Source organism: Nyctibius grandis, chromosome 1 (genome assembly GCF_013368605.1).
Source record: "Nyctibius grandis isolate bNycGra1 chromosome 1, bNycGra1.pri, whole genome shotgun sequence".
Lineage (NCBI taxonomy): Eukaryota > Metazoa > Chordata > Aves > Nyctibiiformes > Nyctibiidae > Nyctibius > Nyctibius grandis.
Window position 1 is genome coordinate 11,311,683 of NC_090658.1, and position 21,762 is coordinate 11,333,444.

The window sequence follows — 21,762 nt, forward strand, 5'->3', positions numbered from 1 at the left end:
TTTAATTTTTTTTTAAACTCCTCTTCTGTTGCATTTAAAAAAATAATAATTATAATAAACCCGCTGGAGGGGTGCAGGAAGCAAATAAATATCAGTCAGTAGAGATGGGGGGTGGCAGGACCCTCCTGGGGGCATCGCCACTGCTAACGAAGAGAGGGGAGAGGAGGAGGAAGAGGAAGAGCTGGAGCCAGAGTCCTGCCGGGGAGGCGGCGGGAAGACCCCAGAGGGGGGGTCCATGGCCACTTGTGGGGACAGCGGTTGGCCCCTCACAAGACCTGGAAGCGCCAGGACGCCTGGTCCTTGTAGTCGAGGCAGTCGGGGGAGTTGAAGTTGAGCTTCCAGGAGGCAGCAGCGGCAGCAGCGGGCTCCTTGTAGTCCAGGCAGTCGGAGGAGTTGAAGGGCAGCCCGGTGCCGCCGTAACCCTGATGGTGGTGATGATGGTGATGATGGTGGTGGTGGCCCGAACTCTGGCTCAGCGGGTGGTGGTGGTGATGGCCAGGCACCGAGGAGGGCCCCATGGGGCTGAGCTGGTGGGCATGGTGGTGGGAGTGCATGGGTGCCAGGTAGGAGCTGCAATCCACGCCCCCGAAATAGGACGAGGAGGGTGGCGCGGGGTAACCCTGCCCGTACCCCCCGCCTTGGCCGTAGGAGACGGGGTAGCTGGCGGAGGCGGCAGCGGCGGCGGGGCCGGCTCGTTGCATGCAGGACGCAGCAGCCGGCGGCAGGGGCTCAGGCACCGTCACCCCCGCCGGCGCCGCACCAGGAGAGATCGAAGCCGGGCTCCAGATGGACGACGCCGGGGTGCTGAGAGATGCCGGGGCGCCCGCTGGGGCCGACGAGGCCGAGCTGGAGGAGGAAGAAGAGGCCGAGCTGGAGGCCGCTGCCGGTGGCGTGAACTGCCCGCTGCTCTCCGAACCCGAGCTCTCGCGAGCCGGCGAGGATTTCTTCTTGGCCGGACGGGTCTTGGCCCCGCCGCCGCTCTGCTGCTGCTGCCGGCACTTGGCACGGCGGTTCTTGAACCAGACCTGGAGTGAGAAAATGGGGTGAAGGGGGATAAGCAGTGGGGCGAGGAGGGGCCCTCTGGGCCACCCGCTCACCCCGCCGTCCCCCCTCACCTCGGCAGCACCCAGCCAACCTCACCCCAGCACCAGTTCTCCCAGCACCCACACCCAGCCATTAGCAACGCACACCCCCGCACCCCAAAAAAAAACCCGCCCCGTCTGGCACCTGGGCCACCCCATATCCAGGTGCAAGGGTGCCCAGGGCCAGTGGCTGGAGTGTACCAGGCTTGTGCATGTTCCCAGCACGGTGACAAAACAGTTTGGGGGGACGGATCCTGCGTGGGGTGCTGCCTGCATATCCCACCCCACTGGGCACCAGCATTTGGGGAACAGTGCCAGAGGGAGCACCCCTGGGAAGCACCTGGGTAGTGGGGCTGCTAACGCTCTGGGGCAGGTGGAGGGGGGCAGAAAAATATTGATAAAAATAAAATTAATAAAAGAGGATAAAAACAAAAAATAAAAGCCCCCCCTTGCCTGGATGCCACCATGGTGGGACAGACAAGTGGCCGGGAGCCCACACACATCCCAGCCCTGAGGAAACAGGGATGAGTGTGGATGGAGCCAGGTCCGAGCGGCGCCAGCCGAGCCAGGGTGCCCCCGCATTCCCCCAACTCAACAGTGGTGCGGGATCCCCTCGCGCAGGTCCGGTACCTGGACTCGAGATTCAGGCAGGTTGATCTTTAGGGCAACCTCCTCCCGCATGAAGATGTCGGGGTAGCGGGTCTTGGCGAAGAGTGCCTCCAGCACGTCCAGCTGCGAGCGGGTGAAGGTGGTGCGCTCCCGCCGCTGCTTCCGCGGGGTGGCTGAGGACGAGCACCCCCACACCGGTCACACCAGGTCCCCATGCATCTCCCACACCCCCCCAGCATGGCAGGAGCCCCAGCACCACTGGGGCAGGGGCCTGGGAAGCATCTCCCCCTCTCTCTGACCCCGAAGAGCAGCGGTGTTTCCCACACACCCCAGCCCCACAGCAGCCGGGCACTGCCCGCTGGGGCCGGATCCTGTCCCGGTGCGGGCAGGGCGAGTGGCACAGGGCTGGGGAAGGGTCAGGCCCGGCCCCGGTGGGAGCAGCAGCGAGATTTCGTTGTGTCGAAATAAATCTACTTCTTTTTTTTTAAAAAAAAAGCTTTTTTATCCTTAAAAATCCCTGTGGGAACGAAGGAGCCCCGAGGATGGGGGGAAATTCAGCTGGAATCAGTGCTGTGCCCCCACCCCAGGCTACGGGCAAAGGGGGGGTACCCACCCCACAGCCCACCCCAAACTGTGCGGTCCCACGGGCTCCTCCAAACCCACCCGGGACAGAGCTTTCCCCCCTTCGCTCACTCCCGGCGGGGCACAAGTGGGTGACGGCGGGGATGAGGAGGGGACCACGGTGGGGGACACTCACCCGGGTACCCCACAGAAGGATGTAGCAGATCCATGGCGGGGCCCGTCAGCCCCAGCCCGTTCATGCCATAAGGGGGCTGTTTAAGGTAAGACATCATGCTAAAAGCCGGGCAGGTTTCCTCCAAAGTCCCGTAGAAAAAAATAATTAAAAATTAAAGAAATAAAAGTATGGGGTGGGGAGGGGGGAAAGGAGAAAAAAAAAAAAGCGCCCCAACAAAAAGAATCCCCGAAAAAAACCCCAAACAAGCAGCAAAAAAATTAAAAGCCAACAACAATTAAAAAACGGAGCACAAAATCGGTGTAAAAGTAGTTTTTTTCGTTCCGTCCCGCCGTCACCGCCGCGAGGTCCTCAGGCGATCGCCGGCAAAGGGAGGGGAAAAAAAAAAAAAGAAAAAAGAAAAAATATTAAAGAAATTAAAACAACAACGAGGATCGGGAAACAAAAAAGGTGAATTTCTTCCCCGCGCAGAGGCGAGGCTGGAGCGCCTGGGGAGAGAGCGAAGAGAGGCGGGTTAGGGGTGGTCCGGCCGCCCCAAGTCCTGCCGATGGGCGCCCCGGGGGCCGGGCGGCCGCGGGGCTGTGCCCACTCCGGCCCGGGGACATCGGGCAGGCGGCCTTTAGTTGTATAATTTTATTATTACTATTATTAATTATTATTATTATTATTTTCTTTTAAACGAAGGCGAGTTGCGCCGAGAGGCAACAGTGCCCGGCGATGGGGAGAGATAAAGCAATTATTTAAAAAGATAATTGGATTAGGAATCAAAAGGAGGTACCAGAGGAGGGAAGTATAATTAATTTAAAAGCGAGCAGACGGGGACGTTTTAATTAGAAATGGATAAGAGTTAAAAAGTGAGAAAGGGAAAAAGGAAAGCGCAGAGCACCCGAGCGGGCGGCGGGCGCCGGGACGGCGGCGGGGCCCGTCCAGTGGCTGAGGGGGCTCCGGTAGAGCCGGGGCGGGGGGGACACACGACACACGGGACACCCGGGAGCCAGCGGCGGAGCTCGGTGGTAAAAAACAGCAGATAAACGCGGGAGCGGGTGGAGGGAGGGAAGGGCGGAGGGACCCCGGGCGGCCCCGCCGAGCCCCGGGGACGGCCCCCGCTGCCGAGGCCGGGACCCCCCCGGCAGCATCGCGGGCATCCCGGCCCGCGGGGGTGGTAAGTTTTGGGTGGGGGTGAGGGACACCCCTCGGCAGGCCGGGGCCGGGCGGCAGCGCCGTGACCCGCCGTTGCATAACTTTTGCCGGGGAACGCGGCGGAGCGGGACCGTCCCGGGCGGCGAGAGGGGGCGGAAAGAGCCGAATAAAGGGGGGAAAAAAGAAAAGAGAAAGAGGAAAATCCCGGGGGGCAGCCCCGGCCCGGCTGTGATCCCCGCCGCACACACACAGGTACCCCGGGTGCCGGTGCCGCGGGCCCGCTCCGTCCCACCGCCGCCCGCCCCGTCGGGGAGCGCGGTGCCCGCCGCCCACCTCCCGCCCGCCTCACCTGCGCGGCCACCTGCGGAGCCAGCGCCGCGGCGGGGGGCTGCGCGCAGGGCGGAGCGGGCGGGGGGCGCGGAAGGAGGGGGCGGGCGGGGGGGGTCAGGCAGGTGAGAGGCGGGTTGGGGGGGGGGGAGGGCCGAGTAGAGGAGGGGGGGCGATGCCCGAAGCCCAGCCGCGCACCCCCAACTTGTCGGGGCGCCCCGCGTTACCTTGCCGGCGGCCCGCGCTGTCGGGGCGATGGAGCCGCGGCCCTGATGAGGATTGATCACCTACCCCCGGCCCTACCCTTGTATGTGCGCGCAAAGCATCTGCGTAACCAGCCCGGCGCCAATCCCCGGCCGCTCCCCGCCTGACTGACAGCCGCCCGGGCAATGGCAGCGCAGGGCGACGGCTCCCTCCGCACCCCTCCACCCCCCCCCTCCGCCCCGCTCCGCTCCGCGCTCCCCCGCGTACCCGCCGCCGACGCGCCCGGCCCGGCCCCGGTGGAGAGCTGGCCGGGGGAGAAAGGGGGTGGGTGCGTAGGGCCCCGCGTAATCTCCGTGGAGGGGATTGGGGGGGGGGGGGGATCGTTAGAGAAGTTATGCGGCAGGGAGCCGCTCCGCGCCCGCGCAGCTCTGCCCCCCTCTCACGGGCAGCCCCCGACGTCCGAGGGGATCGCGGAAAAGTTTCTGCCGCCGCCTGCGCCGGCGCGGAGGGAGGCGGTGTGGGGAGCGGGGGTGGGGAGAGGGGTCCAGCCCCCCCCGGTGTCTGGAGACTCGCCCAAACTTTGTGCTTTAAAATCATAATAAAAAAGCAGCGGCCGCACCTTTCCCCGCGTGTCCTGGATTCAGGGGCTGCTCCGCGCCGCGGGGGGCGAGCGGGCGGGGGCGGCCCGGGGGCGGCGGGGAGAGGGGCGGGGGGGGACATGGAACCCACCGCGCCGCTCCGCACCGCTCCGCGCAGCCCGACTCGTTGCTCGCAGCGGCAGCGAAAGCGGAGCGGCGCGGGGCGGGCGCGGAGCTGGGCGGTGGGTACGCGGGGGGGTGCGGAGTGGGGCGCAGAAGCCGCGCAGGCGGCGGAGCGGCTCCGGACCTCTAACGAGGGCTCCGGTGCGCGGCTTTTGTTGGTCTCCCCAAATCAACTCCCTCTAATTGCAGTTGGAGCTGAAAGCGAGCTAATGTTCAAAGGCGCTGCCCACCGGCCCCGACCAAAGCGCGGTTTTCCGCCCCCCCCCCCCCCCCCCCCCTCCATTTTAATTTATTTTTTTTTCTCTTTTTCCCCTCTTTCTTTTTTTCCAGGCGAGGAGGGAACCGTCTAATCCGGGCGAGGGAGACTATGGGCCGAGGAAGGGAGAGAGAAAAGGAGGTTTACAAGCTCCTGCGCTCGCCCACAAAAGTCAGCGACACGGACACTTCTCCCCTCAACAAAGGCGCCGCGGCCCATTCACAAAAAGCAAAGGGAGGAGGAGGAGGGAGGAGGAAGGGTTGGGGGGGGGCAGTTCTCCCCCTCTCCAGCCCCCACCCCCCCCCTTTTGCCCCCATCCCGCCGGGGCAGTTCCCGGGCCGGGCTGCGCTCCCCTCCCCGCCACTTTCCCATCACTTCGCCCCGCCGGGGCAGCCCCGGTCCCGCCGGGCAGCGGCCAGCAGCCGCCCCCCGGGGCTGCCCCCCCCACACACACACCGGGGGGTATCTGTGCCCCCCCACAACCACCGCCGTTGCCCAATCCCCAATTGCGGGGGCGTCCCCGCAAGCTCAGCCGGGGGCTGCGGGCAGGGCGGGCACGGGGCTCGCCGCCCCCCGGGGTGACGGTGCCGGTCCCCCCCTCCCCCGAACCCCCCCTTCCCTCCGCCGGACGGAGCCTGCGCCCTCCCCGCTGCGCCCAGGTAAGGTCGGTGGCCGGGCGGGGGCGCGGGGGGCCGGGCAGAGCGTCCCCCCGGCCCCGGCAGGGAAGGGCAGGGGCAGGGGCAGGGGCAGGGGCAGGGAGGGCAGCTCGGACCGGCCACGGGGTGGGGGGGCTCTTTCGGATGGTTCCCAGGCTGGGGGCTTGGGGCAGGACGGGGGGGAACACGACACTTATTTTTCCCGCATCCCGGGGGCTGAGTTACATTTTTCTCGTTAACAGACAAGCACCGGCCTCCCCGGGGGGGGGGTCGATGCCCACCCGTACCCGCGGCCCCACCCTACCCCCGGGGAAAACCCCCGGCTTCGGGGCTCCGGAGCTCCCGGCGCCCGGCCGGGCAGGCAGCGCCGCGGGCTTTGCCGCCCTCTCCCCTCCCGAGCCCCCGCTGCCCTCCGCGGCCGCGGAGCTCTCCCAGCCGGTCCCTCCTCCCCTCCCCAGCCCCTGTGTTTTTGGGAGAGGGCAGAGGGGCACGGCGGAGCCGGCTCCCCGCCGCCCCTGCCCCACCGGCTCTCCGCGCATCCTCCCCAACTTCGCACTGGGCCAAACGCACCGGCAGGCACCGGGGCAGCCCTCGGTCCCCCGGCCCCGGCCCGGCACAGCCCGCGGGCACCGGCGGCCGCTCGCACAGGTCCGGGCGCTTCCCTCCTCCACGGGGGGGGGGGGTTGGTTTTTGGTGGGAGCGGGAGGGCGCGGCGGGTCGCAGTTGCACCCGGAGCCGTCGGCGATGGGGGCGGGGGGGGTCCCTCCTGGGACGGCACTCGCGTCCCCATGGGGTTTGGGCTCACTCGGGCCCCGTCGCCCGCTCAGGTCTCCGCGGGAGCGCTCCTTGCGCGGCCGCAGCGGGACTTCGGCCGCGCATTCCGCGCGCCGGCCGGCGGGCGGCATCGGCCCCGCAGGGAAAAGTTTTACTTCCCCCTCCCCGACCTGGGTTTTATTAAAAACAAACGAAAAACTTTTCCCTTTGGTGGGTTTCGTTGCGTCGGCGAAGCGGTGACGGCCGGAGCGGCCCGGAGCGGAGAAGCCCCTGTTGCCCCCCGCGGGGTCGGGCCCTTCCCGGCCCCCGGGACCCCTCCCCGGCCGGCGGAGGGAGGGAGGAGGGAGGGAGTTTCCCAGGTAAAGAGCAAAGCGGCAGTTACGGTAAGAAAGATTCGGCTTTTATTGAAAATTTTATATATGACTCGGTATTGTAATAAATAAACGAGACGAGCTCCACGAAGGGACGATGCGAGCGCGGGACACGCGTGGGGGCACACGGACGGGGCGGGCTGGGGGGCGCGGGGTTGGGGGGGGGACGCGGCCCGGGAGCAATAAATAACGCGGAGCGGCGGCGCGGCCCGGGTCCACGGGGGGATGCGGGGGGGAAACACCGGGCTGCCCCGGGCCGGGCTGGGCCATGCCGGGCTCTACCCCGGGCCGCCCCGCTGGCAGCTGCTCCCCGAGCTTTGCGGTGGTTTTGGGGGAGAAACCCCCCAGGTAAAGCAGAGCAGCTCAGCTCTGCTCCCGGGGAAATGTAAAACTGCTGAAATAAAACACTGGTAAATACAGCACATTTTTAATAATAACTGGGGTGGATCTGACCTAACTATAAAATGTAGGTAGCTTATTAAGTATTACATATGGCAGGACTAGATGAAACCATTCCCAATGACTTTTTTTTTCCTATATCCCCCTCTCTAATCCTATTACGACAAAAAAACGTATTTATTTCAAAACTCAGCCCTCCTCCACCTACAGAAACCAGGACAGACTTTCTTTCTTCTGCTCTTTCTGCGCATCGCCCGCACGCCCGGGGGCTCGGCGATTCCATTGCAAACCCTTTCGGCAGGAGAGCTGAGCCCACAAGGAAACCATGGTACAACGCGAGTATCGCTTCAATGGAAACCAAAAAACCAACGGAGCGGGGCCCGGCGCAGCCTAAGAAAATGGAAAAAAAAAAGTTTAATATTTTTTTTTTGTTCAAAACATCTTTTTTTGTTTGTGTGTGTTTTTTTTTTTTTTCCCAGTCTCATGTCGGCATTTTAAAAACATTAAGACAGAGCCGCGCTGCGATTTCGCCACCGCTGCGGGAAGGCCGCTCACTGGAGGACACATTTCTCTTCCTTCTTGGCCATCTTGCCTTTGTTTTGCTCGAGGGTCCTCTCCAAATGCTCGTCCTCTTCCTCGGCCCTGCGGAAAGAAGCGGCGGGAGGCACGGTGAGGGGCTGCGCGGGATGTGCCCAGCTCCCCCCCCCGGCCATGGCCACGGCACCCGCGGACTTGGCCCAAACTTTCCATGGGGGCCGTGGCGGGGACCCCCCCCACACCTCCCTTCACCCGACTCACTGCTTCTCCTGGGCGTCCAGGTCCCTGACCAGCGCGTCCCGTTTGTTAACGAGAATAACGAGTTCGTCCAGCAAAAGCTGCTCTCGCCTTTTCTGCGCTTCGGTTTTCTGCCAGTCTGCGAGAGAAAAAACAGAACAAAAACCGAGCTGAGATGCTGGGGATGCCACCGCCGGGGCACAGCCAGGCGCGCCGGGACCGGGGGCCGCTGCGGCAGGGAGCCCGGCAGCGGCCCGGCAGAGCCCGGCCCGGCACAGCCTGGTACATCCCGGCCCGGCACAGCCTTGTACATCCCGGCACCGGCACGGCACAGCTCGGCCGGCGGAGCGCTGCCCCTGTCCCCATCGGGAGCCACCGCGGGGCCAAGCACAGCCCGCCGGCGTTTCGCCTCCTGCCCACCTGGTTTGGGGGAACTCAGCAGCGACTCTGGGGTCGTTTGGGTTTTTTTTTTTTAGTTTAGGTTTTTTTTTTACGACTGTGTTTCCTGGACGGGCACCGACATTTACCAAGTTTCCCCTCCTAGGAGGAAAGCCCCTTTCCCTGCACCCCGGCTCTTCTCTCCTAATTCCTCGCTTGCTCTTAGCAGCCGCAGGAATCTCACACTGGGCACCATATGCTTCGCAGTTCACTTTAAAAGCAGGTATCCGTTAATTAGCATTTTCCCCTTTGAAGTAAAAAAATACACTTGCTACACCCTATGGCGGGGTCCCGGCGAGCGCAGGCAGCGCAGGACGGGGCCGCGCCGCTTTTTCCAAAGGGATTTTTCTCGCCGCTCCCCGGCCCGGCGGAGCCCCCGGCCCGGCCCGGCCCCGCACACCGCAGCCCCCCCGGGGCCGCCCCGCAGCCTCCGGCTCTCCAAGGCAGAGCGTAAGGGCTTGTCGCTGTCAGTCAAGCCCCAGCCTTCCCCGCCTCCCTCATTAAGAAGGTAAACAATGAAAAGCAGGAGCAGTAGATGATGAGGGAGATAGCAGGACAAATGAGGAGCGGGAGGGAAAGAGGACACCGGCTCCAAAAAAAAAAAAAACCACCGGGAGAAGCCATCGCCACCAGCCCGGTGTTGTCCTCCTCTTCTTCCTCCTCCTCCCCAACCGCGCTTCCCGAAGGCGAAGGGGAGAGAGGGTGCAGTCCTTTTGCCTTTCTCCCCTCGCTCTCCATTGCCCTGGGCGATCATGTTAAAACTCACATGGCTGGTGCTTATTCAGATAACCCGAACAATGCTCAACCCCGGTTACCATGTGAATCTTCGCAAACCCCCGCAAGAATGCGCTGGTTCAAATCCCCCTGACCCCCCTTCCAAAGCCAAATTTATTCAAGACAGCAAACTGCTCAGAAGCTTTATGAAAGCAAGTGGTGCTAGAGGGAATTCAGCCTTGTATTTACAAATTAAAAATTAGATGCATCATCATGCAATAAAGGTTGGAACAGCAGCAGAAAGGCAGGAATGTGTAACTGCTTTTATCGCGCCCTCGCCTTCTGCCTGGGCACACGGGCCCACGAGTGAGTTACGGGTCCGCACGCACGCAGGGAAAACCCACGGTGACGTGTGTGCACGGACACGCGTGGGAGAGGCGAACACGCACGGCGGCATCTCGCATGCTGAGGGATTCGGTGCAGTGGCAGAGCTCTTCCCAGAGCATTGGCCTGGCAGGGCATGGCCAAAACTTCCCAGGAGTTTTCCTTTTTCTTTTCCTCCTCCTCTTTCTTTTCCTTTTTATCTTTCTTTTCCTTTTTATCTTTCTTTTCCTTTTTTATCTTTCTCTTCCTTTTTCTCTTTCTCTTCCTTTTTCTCTTTCTTGCCCTTTCTCTTTCTTTCTCTTTTTCTTTTCTAAACGTGTTGCTTCCCCTCCACTGTTGTTAAGGAAATCATTTTCCAGGTGTACACAGAACTGAAGCTCCCAGCCCAAAACGACAGGTAATCTAAGCTGTTTCTCCTGCGACAAAGCTGCTTTAATTTAGGTAGCAGCCTTTTAGGTGCTTGATTTTCAACATGGTCTCTCAATTTCCACTGCTGCTTGCCCTCTTGCTCCTTTTGGGGAAGGCTCCTTCAGTTCAGCCCGTGTAAAACACACCGCTCTGCACCTCTGCAAGCCAGAGCTTCCCAAAACCGGAGGGTTTTACCCACACAAATAAAGCCCCTGCATGCGCAATGCAATCTCAGCGTGACAAATACCCGTCTTGCGAAGGGCAAACAGCGGCGAGCTGGGCAGAAAAGGAGGAGAGAGACACGGCAGAGAATTTCACGGGTGTGAAATTCCCCCAGACGTGGCTCCCAACTTTCAGGTTAACTTCCCCCCCACTCCTGCTGATAATCGCGCTGCGACTTGGGCTCCCTCGCACATCTGGGCACAGGAAGCTCTGGATGAAAAGGGACCTAAACCCCCCCCCCCCCGCAATCTCTACCTGGACTCGATTTAATTATTTTGCACTTTTGATGGCTTTCACTTAGTTGAAAAGCTCTTATTTTAAAACCCTTTTTCTTTTCTTTTTTTTTTTTTTTTTTGCATCACCCCCTAGTTCTCCAGTTTCAGCAGCAATTTCAGCTTTCGAAACGGCAAACATCAGTCAAAATATTTCAGTACAGGTTTTGCTCAGTCCACTACTATTTTTCCTCCATTAAGTCCCTTTCTAAGACCTACGTTTGTTTTGTTGCCCCATTTTGTAGCCCTGTGGGGTAAATAACGTCATATTAGGACTTCATGGAACAAAACTTTTTTTGTTGTTGTTGTTTCTGCATTTGCTTATTATTAGTGTTTGAAATACGCCATGGGAAAGCTTGCTGGCAGAAATATTCCCTTGCGTTTTTACTTTGTTTCCTAGAAAAGGAGTCTGACTTTCTCCCCCTCCCAAAATAAATACAGTCAAGTAGCAAATGGTTAAAAGAGGAACCGACGCAAAGTATTTAAATAACATTTTCTATGTGATTACATTGCAATTTTTTTTTCTCCAACAAAATACTCCTGGGCAGCAGTTTCGGGAAGGATCCTTACGTTTAAACAGCAACTGTGTTCAAGTTGGATTCCTACCTGTTGTGCCTTTTAAGCCAGGATTACCTATAACACCTGTCACATACAGTTACCCAGGCTGACTGCAGCTCTGGGAAGCTACAATATGGGCTGTGATTAATTTGAAGATTTCAGAATAATACTGTTATAAAGGCTACACTCCCGACAAAAATAGGATTAAGCTCTGAGGCTGTATATGAGCTGAAAGTGTTGAAAGCTAAAGCCTCCCATGCCACCGCTTGCGATGGGCATTTTAAAATGACAGAGTTTGCTAAATTCACGTTCAAGTAGAAATGTTTGCAATTATTCATCTTCATTGACTTCATATTGTCTTTTTTTTTATCTCCCACACTGCTTCAATTGATAATTACTTTGAGCAAACAGGCGGCTGGTTCCCATAGAAATGCTTTAATAGAAATAGTCAAAAGTTCTTGTAGTAAAACCGTCCACCTTGCCACTATAATAAATAAGCCCAGCACTTTGATGAAAATTAACACTAGTTTTGTAAAGAGCACATTGGGGGATTGCAGTCGGTCTTATCTTTAGTTCCAGTCAACTAGCAATCCTGAAAGAGTTTGCATCATCATCAGAGCAGGCCATTTGATAGGATTCTGCTGCTGAACCTAATCAATCTATGGAATACTGTGGCTGCGCGGTGTAACAAAGCTAAAATAGATTTACAAATGGGGTTTTAGAGGATAAGCTCCTCCACAGGATTACATATTGATTTTAAATATAAAAAGCTTATCATATAAACCATAACTACAAAAATAGTGAACCTATGCATAAATCCTTTTAGAAGAGCACCCACTTCAAACTATAAGCCAAGAATAAATCAAGATGTACAAAATCCGAAAAGAAGATCCATTTCTTGGGCAGAAAATGAACACACCACCCCAAGGTGTGCAAAAATGAACTTATCTTTTCTAAGGAGGCATTAAATCCCGAATGAAAAAAAAAAAAAGAAAGGAGCGAGAGGAAAGGTAGCTGAAAGTAAGGCATCCAGCTGCTCAGCCGCGGACGTGGTAAAAATCAGGCTCTGAAATTCAGCACCTTGTTTACACGAGCCGTCCGGCTCCCACACAGGCAGCCAAAACGCCTTCCCGTGCGCGCACGTTAAAACAAACCCCGTAACCTATATTTTCTTTGGCCTATTAGTCAAGGATTTCAGGCCTTCCTCGGTTCAGAGCAGTCTCGGCAGTGGAAAAGAGAGGAACACTTTCTAGCTGGACGAAGGCAGCACGTTAACTCTCTCTTTCTTATCTCTACGCTAGACAGGAGGGGGGGAAGTATGCCTTTTTTTACCACCCTCGGTCATTCATGTGTTCCGCGTGAAGTGCCGTAACCCTCCAAAAGGCCATTCAGCTGTGTACGCCTCCATCTGAGCGGCTGGCTACGAGGGGACATGGTCTGCACATCACTGAACACTATAACGGTCAGCACCTGCGGACGCCAGCGCTGCCCGCGCGCTGCCTGCGCAGGCAAGGCATGCCGGCCACCGATACACCGCCTTTGGCTGCCAGCAGCAGGCTGCTACCTTTTGCAAGGCTCTCTTCTTTTTTTCTTTTTTTTTTTTCTTCCTGTCATCAACTAGCGAAGTAAATTGGTTGATAGATTTTTAAACAGCACAGTCACGCGTGGAAGAGTTAGAGCAATTTACCAAAACAGTAATTATCACCTTTCAAAGACTTTTTTTTTTTTTTTACGTTCCAGTTTGGGTTGGTGTGTTCTGCCTTTCTTTTAGACAAACAAACTAGTCCCATCCTGGTTTTTTTATATATATTTTTTTTTTTTCCTGCCCATATATTTCAGGTTTGGAATCGGTGCCGGTAAAACTGAGATTTTTCTTTTCAACTCTTTCACAGAGCCCAAGTGCTCATTAGCAATCGCCTAAATGGTCTCAGAGCAGGCAGTGCCGGGCTGTTTGGGCAGCCCACGCTTCTTCTTCCGGGAAATCATATTATAAACGGTGTGGTTTTACCGGGGCTTCCCAAAAAGTGCATCTTTGCAGCCCAGCGTATGTCGGACACAGAAAGCGATACAGCACTGACGCGCACGTCAAGAGGCGAGGTGTCACAAACGTGTACTTTGAGTTTTCGCAGGCATTTTCTTGGGAGACTTTTCTCCTTTCATATGCTATTTAGGCAAATGCAGATAGCTGCTAAAAGTTCTAGTAGGCTAATAATCTTATTGAGGGTTAAAGTGCTAAATGCAGACTTTCTCGTATTAAAAAAAAAAAAAAAAACCAAAACCAAAACTCTCCAGCACTTATGTTTTCTCCTTAAACCCCTGTTTACCATATCACCAGTAGCACCAAAAAAAAAAAAAAAAAAAAAAAAAAAGAGGAAAAAAAAAAAGGACTTTCCTGGGTTTTGGCATCTCCCTCTGAACTTACAAAAAAGAAATGAAAAAAGGACAGATTTTTGTTCAAGTCAACGTGTGAATGGCATAGGCTGCTAGACATTCAAAGGCTGCTGCTAGGACGTTCCAAGACAGTAAAACATATATGAGGCAATGAAGCATTGAAATTTCAGACTTAAAGCCAGTATCTCTTAACTCCTCTCTGGTTTTAGAGTATTTTATGTTTTAAATACTTCGTTAGTATCATTCCCAATTAAACTTGCTTGTCTCTGCAGAAAGCAATGTATATATTTATGACTCAAGTTTATGCAAGAATGTAGTGAACATAGTCTTATGCAAAAAATATAACCACAGATGGAGAGATATGAAAAAGCTACCTGAAACTTGCTGCTTTTTTCCTACAAACTTATGCTCCCAGTGAAGTCTCCAAACTAATTAGAATTGATTTATTATGGATCAGGTACCTTATCAGGTGAAGAAAGAAATTACCATGGACAGTCAAAGGGTTGAGAGGTCAATACAGAATAGCAAAATCAATTTGCATTGATTAGACAAAAGGTCCATTTTACAGAGCCCAAAGGATTAACTTTTAAGCAAACATCTTTGAACTATAAGACAGCATTTGTGACTGAGAGGTATAAGCGGTGCAGCATTAGAAAACACTTAAGATATTTAAATAAGAAAATAATGCAAGCAATGGTTTAAGCTATCTGGATGTTTATTTTTTATTATGAATTATCCCCAGGATTATTGTACAATTCACTTGAAAGCCCTATGGAAAGGATGCGATTGTTTCATTTATCCCACATGTCAATCTTCCCCTGAGTTTTCATTCAGGTAAGGTGACTAAACTCAGGAGAAGGGAGAAAATCTGTGCAAAGGCTCGCACTAATCCTGGTGTTGCTTGTGATGAAATACTTACTCGGCAAACCTAGTGTTTTACCACCAAAACTGATGAGACTTTTTTTTTTCCCCTCAGTGAGATACTGTTGTAAAACAGGTCTGAAACATTAAAAGGAAGGAGGGTCCCTTCTGTGGGTCACCCCTTCCATTTTCTGCAGCACCCAAAGCAGCGCGACGCCACAGGAAAGCCAGGAGAGCGTTACTGCGACAAAAAATAATAAACCCCGGACAACTACTCTTTACCTCCTCATCACTTTGTTTTCAAAGTTTATTCCAAGGAGACCTTATTTCTTTGTCCCATATCTTGGACTTTTTTTTTCCCCCCAAATAAAACTTAAGAATGGGATCACGGACCCAGTGTGTTTGTTGTGTGCTGTCACTTAAAATGATGTAAATATCAGCATTAATTCTTAACTGGGCTTCAGAAAAGCCTCCATGTTTGGTACTCGCAGGGAGCCACCTTTGGCAGCAAGCATTTTCCTTCCCTTGGTGCCCAGTGTCGCTCTTACCTTCAATAGCAAGCATCGCTCTTAGCTCCCGGTTCAGCAGTTCGTAGCGCCTTTCTAGGTCATGTTCTTTTTCCCTAGGCAAGTTGCAAAAGTTCATCAATATGTTAATTACTAAATCATTAAACGCTTAAAAGAACCTTTAACTTACATTGATTTTAGGACTCGTAACCGACTTTTCTCTTTAACTTTAAGCTACTCCAAACAAATGATACACAAACTTAAAACCTTGCTCAGGTGGCATATTCAGTAACAGGGCCTTTTCGTTTTCTATAATGTCAGCTTTAATTCCGTCAGTTTAAGTCTATTGTGCTACAGGACGTAATTATTTCATATTCATCCTTGGAGCAGCTGTTGTGGAATGTCCTAAGTATAAAACATTCCCCCAGATCTACAAATTCCAGCATCAGCCTATTCACCAAGATAATATGACACTGGAATTATTATCCTATATACATTCTGCCCTAATGAATAATGAAAATTAGACACGGGATTAGAAAGCTTAATATTTTGAAGGTAGAATCTTCTGTCAAGTTCAGACACGGTAGGAAATTCGTGAGCACAGGCTCTTCCCAGGGAAGTATGCAGGCCATCTACGCTAGGTGGCATTACGGAAAGAAATATAATCAAACCGAAAAGAAACTGGAAAAGAAACGCTGAGGGCAGAACGCCTCTAAAAATGAGCAGTGTCTTCTCCCTTCCTCGCCGGTGCCTGAGAAAAAAAGTTTATTCGTCCTTACTCTGCAGTATCGGTGGTATCATCGCACCGTGACTGATTCACTAATATCCTTTCAGCAATCGGGTGCTGCTGAACTAGGGATGGGATTGAGGATTTCTACGAAGCAGGTAGCGACTCCAATTTTGCTCTCACTCCAAATAGCCTTCACCTGTCATATCCAAGGCACAATCCAAACCTATTTGCTCATTTCTAAAATGTAATTTTATTCTACTGTTGGGCCTTGGAAAATGTAACTGTGCTTAATATTTCTTTATTTTTTTTCACAGCTCTGGCTAATCTTGTGTCATTGCACGCTTCTCATTTTCAAGTCTGAAATATGAGAAAAACAAATTATTCGCTGTGTTCCACAAATCATCCATGCTACTCACTTTTGAGGGACCATTTTTGAGGTCTAATGGAAAGAAAACAACAAAGTTTTGCATCTACCTGCTGGGTAAATATTCCAGTAAATCACCCTTTTGTAAATACACGTATCCATCCATACTTACAGAAGAGAAAGCTGGTTCATTCGTCTTATTAAGGCATTCTTCTTATTAACCAGCATGAACCATTCCTGCATCATAGCTTCTTCTTCTTCTGTGTTTCTTCCTGCAATGGAAAGAATTTCATTATTTACGTGGCATTTCACAAACTGAGCTACGTATTTCAATTCAGGTTTTGGAGTATTTGCCTCCAATATTATTGAGCATTATAAGGCGAACTCTCAAATGGTAAAAACATCATATGACTATGCTGCCCAATCCTGCTTGCTCCATAAATAAATCTTTGAAAGCAGCCGTTCTTCAGCACACATTTTAGTCTTCTTTATCATGTTGATACCCTGATCTAAATAAACACCTGTTAAAAAAGTACTATGTCTTTTAAATTCTCACAAAAGAACTATATTGTTGTGAAGTTCCTAATGAAAAAAAACCTTGCCGCTAAAAGATGTCTGGTCATCACTGGCCTCCAAACACAAAAGTAATCCTTGTGGGCAAGATCCACTCCACCCATGCAAACCCATCGCAGTCAGGATGATGTGGTAAGGATCAAAGTAGCTGCAGAGGAGATGATAATCCTGAACCCTTGGCCAAGGAACGGGTACCTGCTCAGCTTCTCTATACTTATGGCCACTCTTCCAGACGATGAGCTGGAAAGCGCTGCTCCTCTCCTCAACCCGCATCTGCACAAATACAAATCATTTTGGGGTCCAGGTGCCTAAGGGTCCCCACGTGTGTATGCAAGGACTAGCACCTCTTTCCCCAGCCCACGTCCATCATTGCCTCCCAGGCAGGATCAGGATCAGGACCTTCCATAGCCTACCTGGAGGCAGTGGTATGCTCTATGGACTCTAAAAGACTTTTTATGTTACCACCTCTGCACCATCAGGTCATGCAGGGGAAAGGCAGACGAGCATCCAGAAGGCTCCCAACTGTCCTTTCTACTTAACAGGGTCGCTCCGCCAAATTTCACTCTCTCTGAGCTGGGGGACTAGGAGAAACCTCATCAAAGTCCTTTGCGGAGACTGCACCTCCATAGTGACCTGCCATTCTCATCTCTCAAGTTGAGCTGAGGAGCAAAGACTATATGGTCCTCACTGAATTATGAAACTCACACACTTCTTAATGGTTAAAATTAATGTGGGAAGAAACCTGGAACAGTGGCAAAGGAGCACGAGCTGGGACTTCTGAGTACTTCTCCCAGCTTTGACACTGCTTCCCTGGGAGACTGTGGGCAGATCTCTGCATTTAAGCACCTTGTGTGTAATATTGGGATAATCACCCACATCAGTCTTGCAAGGGTGCTAAAAGTTAATTCTTTGATGTTTGTAAAGGGTTTTGAAATCTCCGATGTAAGGTGCTGTACACTCGTGGAAGCGATCTTATTAACTTAAACCATAGGACCCTATTGCAGAGAAGCAATTTCCAGCACCAGAAGCTGGAAAGACACCAGAAAAAATATTGTTTCGCTCTAAAAGAAAGCTTTCAAGTTCCGGATGGGAGAGTTTGAAATGCTTGCACGTACGTGCCTGCCACACGCACGTTCACACGCCAGCGCCACAGTAGTGTGCAAGCCCAGATCTGCATGGAGAACCACCTCCTCACCCAGCTATGACCCTGCTACGTGTAAGGGAAGGTCACCGTCCTTCTCCAAACTGTTTGATTCCCCCCGCTGTGGCCTGTGGGCTTGGTGCATCCACACAAGGGAAGGAAAAGGAGATGAACAGGGAAGCTGATCAGCTTGGGGTTGAGTTGGTGGACCCACACAGTAAAAAAAAGTTATGCCATTCGGCATGCTCTTCTTTCTGATGTGAGACATCCCCCCACGTCCACCTATCACCCTGGGAAGCTCCTGGTTGATGAAACCATTCCTAGAAGGGTGCTTTTAGGGCACATGATTTGCTAGCAGCAAGATGGGAAGTGCAGAGCATCCTAAAGCGGGGATGACCCTGCAGCCCTTTTCCAAGCAGAAGAAGCAGGGTCCAGCTCCTGGATGATGGAGTAATGAAGGAAGAAATTTGTCACATAAAAATGCTCTCCCCCAAGATCTCCAACTTATGGTTTTGTGCAGAAAATACTCCGCCACGGCATTTGCAATAATATTCACCAGTTCAGCACTCCCCCAAAGAGGATTAAAACATAGGTACACTTTGCTATTAAGTTACAGATCAAAGGCATTGCTGTACTGGTCCATCTAACGGGGTCTGCTTTTAGAAGTAGATGATAATCAATGTTAGCAAGCTTTCATTGAAATGCACAAAGTAGCTGAAATTTATTTGGGGGAGAGGGCAAGAAAAAGGGGATAGATGGCTTTTTTCCCCTTGCAAAATGATCAGTTTATTCTGTGACACATGAGATTACCACACTGTTGGTGAAAAAAAGCTCTCAGAACCAGACACACATGGCTATAGTAACATTTTAATCAATTTAGGACACTAAATGTTTTGGTTTTGGGGTGGTCTGAGATCTCTGGCTAAAAGATGCCATTATAAATGCAAGCTCTTGCTGCATTTCATTTTGCAAGCCTTGAAAAAGAAACGGGAGACAGAAATGTTTCAAAGGAGTTTGACTCAACGGCGGATCTGAACTTGAATTTCGTGTCATGCAATCTCGGGGTAAGAACATAAACTTAAGATATAAACTTCTTTCTATTAATGTATTCCTCCTAAATAAAGTTAGTTGCAACATATAACGAGAAAAGATCTAGGTAAAGCTTGGAGCTGTCAAGTCAGATCTGAACAGGTGCCTATTTTGATATTTCCACGCTGACACTGAAGCACACGCAATATCCATAGAATAGGCTGGTTTAAAAGTGAGTTAACAAAGTCTTGATTGTTTTTAGAGAATTTTTAATCTGTTTTTGTATTCGCTTTGGACCCATGTGATGCCCTGACACCGGTCATGTGATATCGGCTGCGATAGGCACAAATCCCCGGGCAGCAACAAAAGAAGAAAGAGTAAAAAAGAAAAAGCTGAGAAAAAGCTTGCAATTTGGAAAAAGGCCAATTGTACCCCAGCGAAGGCCTTTTTGATCAGTGAAATGACACATGTGTGCAATATTAATAGCAGTCAACGCTGATTTTTTTGTTGTTGTTGACCGTCAGCTTTTAAATTCTTGCGCATGAAGCTGAAACAGATTCTTCCCAGGCACGTGAAATAAAGATGAACTGCCATATATAAAAAATTTAAACAACTCTTTTTAGCAAATAAAGTGCCATTAGCACATTACTGCTATTTTTTTTTCCTTGGTGGAAGGATGCACGCAGAACACTTGCAATAAAGAAAAACTGAGTGTTGTTACTGCAGTGATACTGCAAGCTAAACTCACATTTACAATGTCTAAAATAAAAAATTTAGAAAAAAGCCTTTCTTCAACACAGTTTCACTCTGTAAAACCCTGCTGCTGCTGGGGTTGTTTTTGTTTCAACTTTCCAAGTGTAAAACAAGTATTTAATTGACTTGTTCAAATGCTTGAAAATTAAAATTGGGAAGATATCTGTGTTGTTCTTGGGGAAAAAAAAATACAGTACAGATTATTTAAATGAAGCGACAAACATGTTTGAGAACAAATCGATCCCACACATGCAAACCCCTTATCTGAGCCAGTACAAGACGATGAAAATCTATAAATAGCCCACAGATCTTAAACTTACATTTTTTCCCATAATACATGCATTACACTATTGTTTTCGATAAAAAACAACAACAACAACAACAACAAAACCCTTTTAAAGCTAGTAAGTTGGACCATTACAAATTAATCCTGACTTTAATAACTGGTTAAAGACCCCTTCAGCTTTATAAGTAACAAAAAATATTAAAGCCTGTGATCACAGCGAGCTTTTCTCATTTCTCCTCTAACCATTTGTTATTTAATCCAATACTAGTAATCCAATTTGTCCATCAGACTTTTAAAGGGCAGAATGCAACTTCCCCAGCTTAGACACTTTTCAAAGTACAATATATTTTTCAAATGAATGCTGGATGTTTCATTTTTTTCCCCAACTGTTCCCTAGCTCTAATGTATGAGGAAAAAAAGAACAAGATGAACATTGTTCGGACTGATTAAGTAAGAGCTCATTAAAGAGCTGTCAGTGCCGTACTTTGAATATGCATGAAGCATATAATCAGATCTAGTACCGTCACTAGAGGAGAATACGGTAAGTACAAAGGATTGATTTAATTACTTAGAGTGGGCTGTGGTGGTAAAGCAGTCTTGTTAGCGCAAAAAGAAAAGGAGGTTGTATTCTGGCACGGTTAGGGGAAAAAGGCAGTTTTAGCTTCTGCCACAATACCTAATCTCAGGATAAAGCACTTTACATTGTAGCTTAAAATGAAGACTGTCAGCTTTCTAAAAAGACCAGAATTCATCTTATCTTGTTTAACCTCACCTGGTTAACTATCTAGCAGAACATATTTATTCTCTTTAACACGTAATTATGCTTCTACCTTTTTATCCTATAGTTCAATAATGACTTCTGAAAACAGTCTTCAAATGAGAGCGCGTAGTGCCGCAAACATCAGACGCATGCAAAACGCTCGGTAAGAGATTTGAAAAACGCAGAAACAGAAACTAAGACAAAACAGTAAGTACATGCGCTTTTATGTAAAAAGACAATACAGCTTTTACTGTCGGACTTTATTATTAGATAGGTTCTGAGGAGGATTCTGGCAAGGTTTCTTTAGTTTATTTCTTTTCCCCTCTTCCTTTCTGATTTTTAATTGTTTTTTTTTTTTAATTTTCTTTTTATTTTTAATCAATACATTCTTGTTTTATTCTTCCTCTAGGAATCCAGGGGAATTCTCTCACAGCAACTCCCAGTGCCATTTTCTAATTTCATTGTCTGGCTTGAGTGGTGAAGGATGCGTGCTCTATTCTTCTCTTCACTTGACATCTACCAGAACCCTCCTCAATGATTAGGAACGACCCCAACACCAAGCCTGGAATAGCACAAGACACTAAATTCTGCCCACAGATACGAGAAACTCCTACTGACTTCTGAGTTGTGATTCTGCGCTGTAGTAGCTCCTGTGCAGGATTCAATCAAGGCTGCAGCATAAAGTTTGATGATTTTGTCCCTTACTGGGATAAATTTTAATGACAGCCAGAATTTTAACGATAGTGAAAAAAACCCCAAACCCCACTCCAAAACCCTTTCTTTTCTCCCGTGGTTCATCACGCATAATCAAATATAATTTTCCTGACTGTTATTCAAAACCAACTTGAGCCAATTTTCATCTACAATGCTCAAGAATTACAAGCATGTTTATATGTTACCATTTTTGAGAACAACAAAAGCAACCAGCTTATTTTAACATTACACAGCTTCCAGGCAGTCTTTTAAAAATACCTTTTCCTTTACGTTCTTCAGGATTTACAAATGGATTTTAGTTTACACTGTAAGCTAATTATTTGGTAAATATTTAAATAAGAAGCATCTTGACAAATGTCCCTTCTGAAACAATTTGAAAAAACAATTTCTATTTTTTTTTCCTTTCCTGTTAAAAATACTTCCAAACCCACCCCTTATGCTCAGCCAGCTATCAGTACGTGTATGTGCCATTAGACCCATCATTTTTAAGCCGTTTGGGCAGCTAGTCATTAGATAAACCCAATATGGATTAACATAGTAAAACTGTACAT

At 51.0% G+C, this 21,762-nt stretch overlaps 2 protein-coding genes across 10 annotated transcripts in view; both read right to left on the reverse strand.

Moving 5' to 3' along the window:
• Positions 1 to 266: 266 nt before the first annotated feature.
• OTX1 (orthodenticle homeobox 1) lies at positions 267 to 2,545 on the reverse strand. Of its 2 annotated transcripts, XM_068408699.1 has the most exons (4): positions 2,449 to 2,545; positions 1,948 to 1,962; positions 1,713 to 1,864; positions 267 to 1,025 (listed from the first exon to the last, which is right to left on the reverse strand). In XM_068408699.1, exons 1-4 carry the CDS (start codon positions 2,543 to 2,545, stop codon positions 267 to 269), a joined length of 1,023 nt encoding a protein of 340 aa, XP_068264800.1. The 2 variants fall into 2 exon arrangements, with proteins under 2 accessions (XP_068264800.1, XP_068264809.1); XM_068408708.1 differs by lacking the exon at positions 1,948 to 1,962.
• A 4,800-nt stretch (positions 2,546 to 7,345) lies between these two features.
• Positions 7,346 to 21,762, reverse strand: part of EHBP1 (EH domain binding protein 1) — a 240,952-nt gene continuing 226,535 nt past the window's right edge. For all 8 annotated transcript variants that reach the window (XM_068406149.1, XM_068406140.1, XM_068406131.1 and 5 more), the window contains 4 exons: positions 16,128 to 16,227; positions 14,904 to 14,977; positions 8,132 to 8,246; positions 7,346 to 7,975 (listed from right to left, as the gene is read on the reverse strand). In XM_068406149.1, the coding sequence (XP_068262250.1) occupies positions 7,885 to 7,975; positions 8,132 to 8,246; positions 14,904 to 14,977; positions 16,128 to 16,227 (380 nt within the window). In that variant the 3' untranslated portion in view covers positions 7,346 to 7,884. The remainder of the gene's footprint in view (positions 7,976 to 8,131; positions 8,247 to 14,903; positions 14,978 to 16,127; positions 16,228 to 21,762) is intronic.

What these genes read in the sequence shown, in the direction of transcription:
- OTX1 (XM_068408699.1), bottom strand. Translation starts at nt 2,545, where the DNA reads ATGATGTCTTACCTTAAACAGCCCCCTTATGGCATGAACGGGCTGGGG. An exon ending in TGCCTGAATCTCGAGTCCAG is followed by an intron (nt 1,026 to 1,712) that starts GTACCGGACCTG and finishes TTCTCACTCCAG; the next exon opens with GTCTGGTTCAAGAACCGCCG.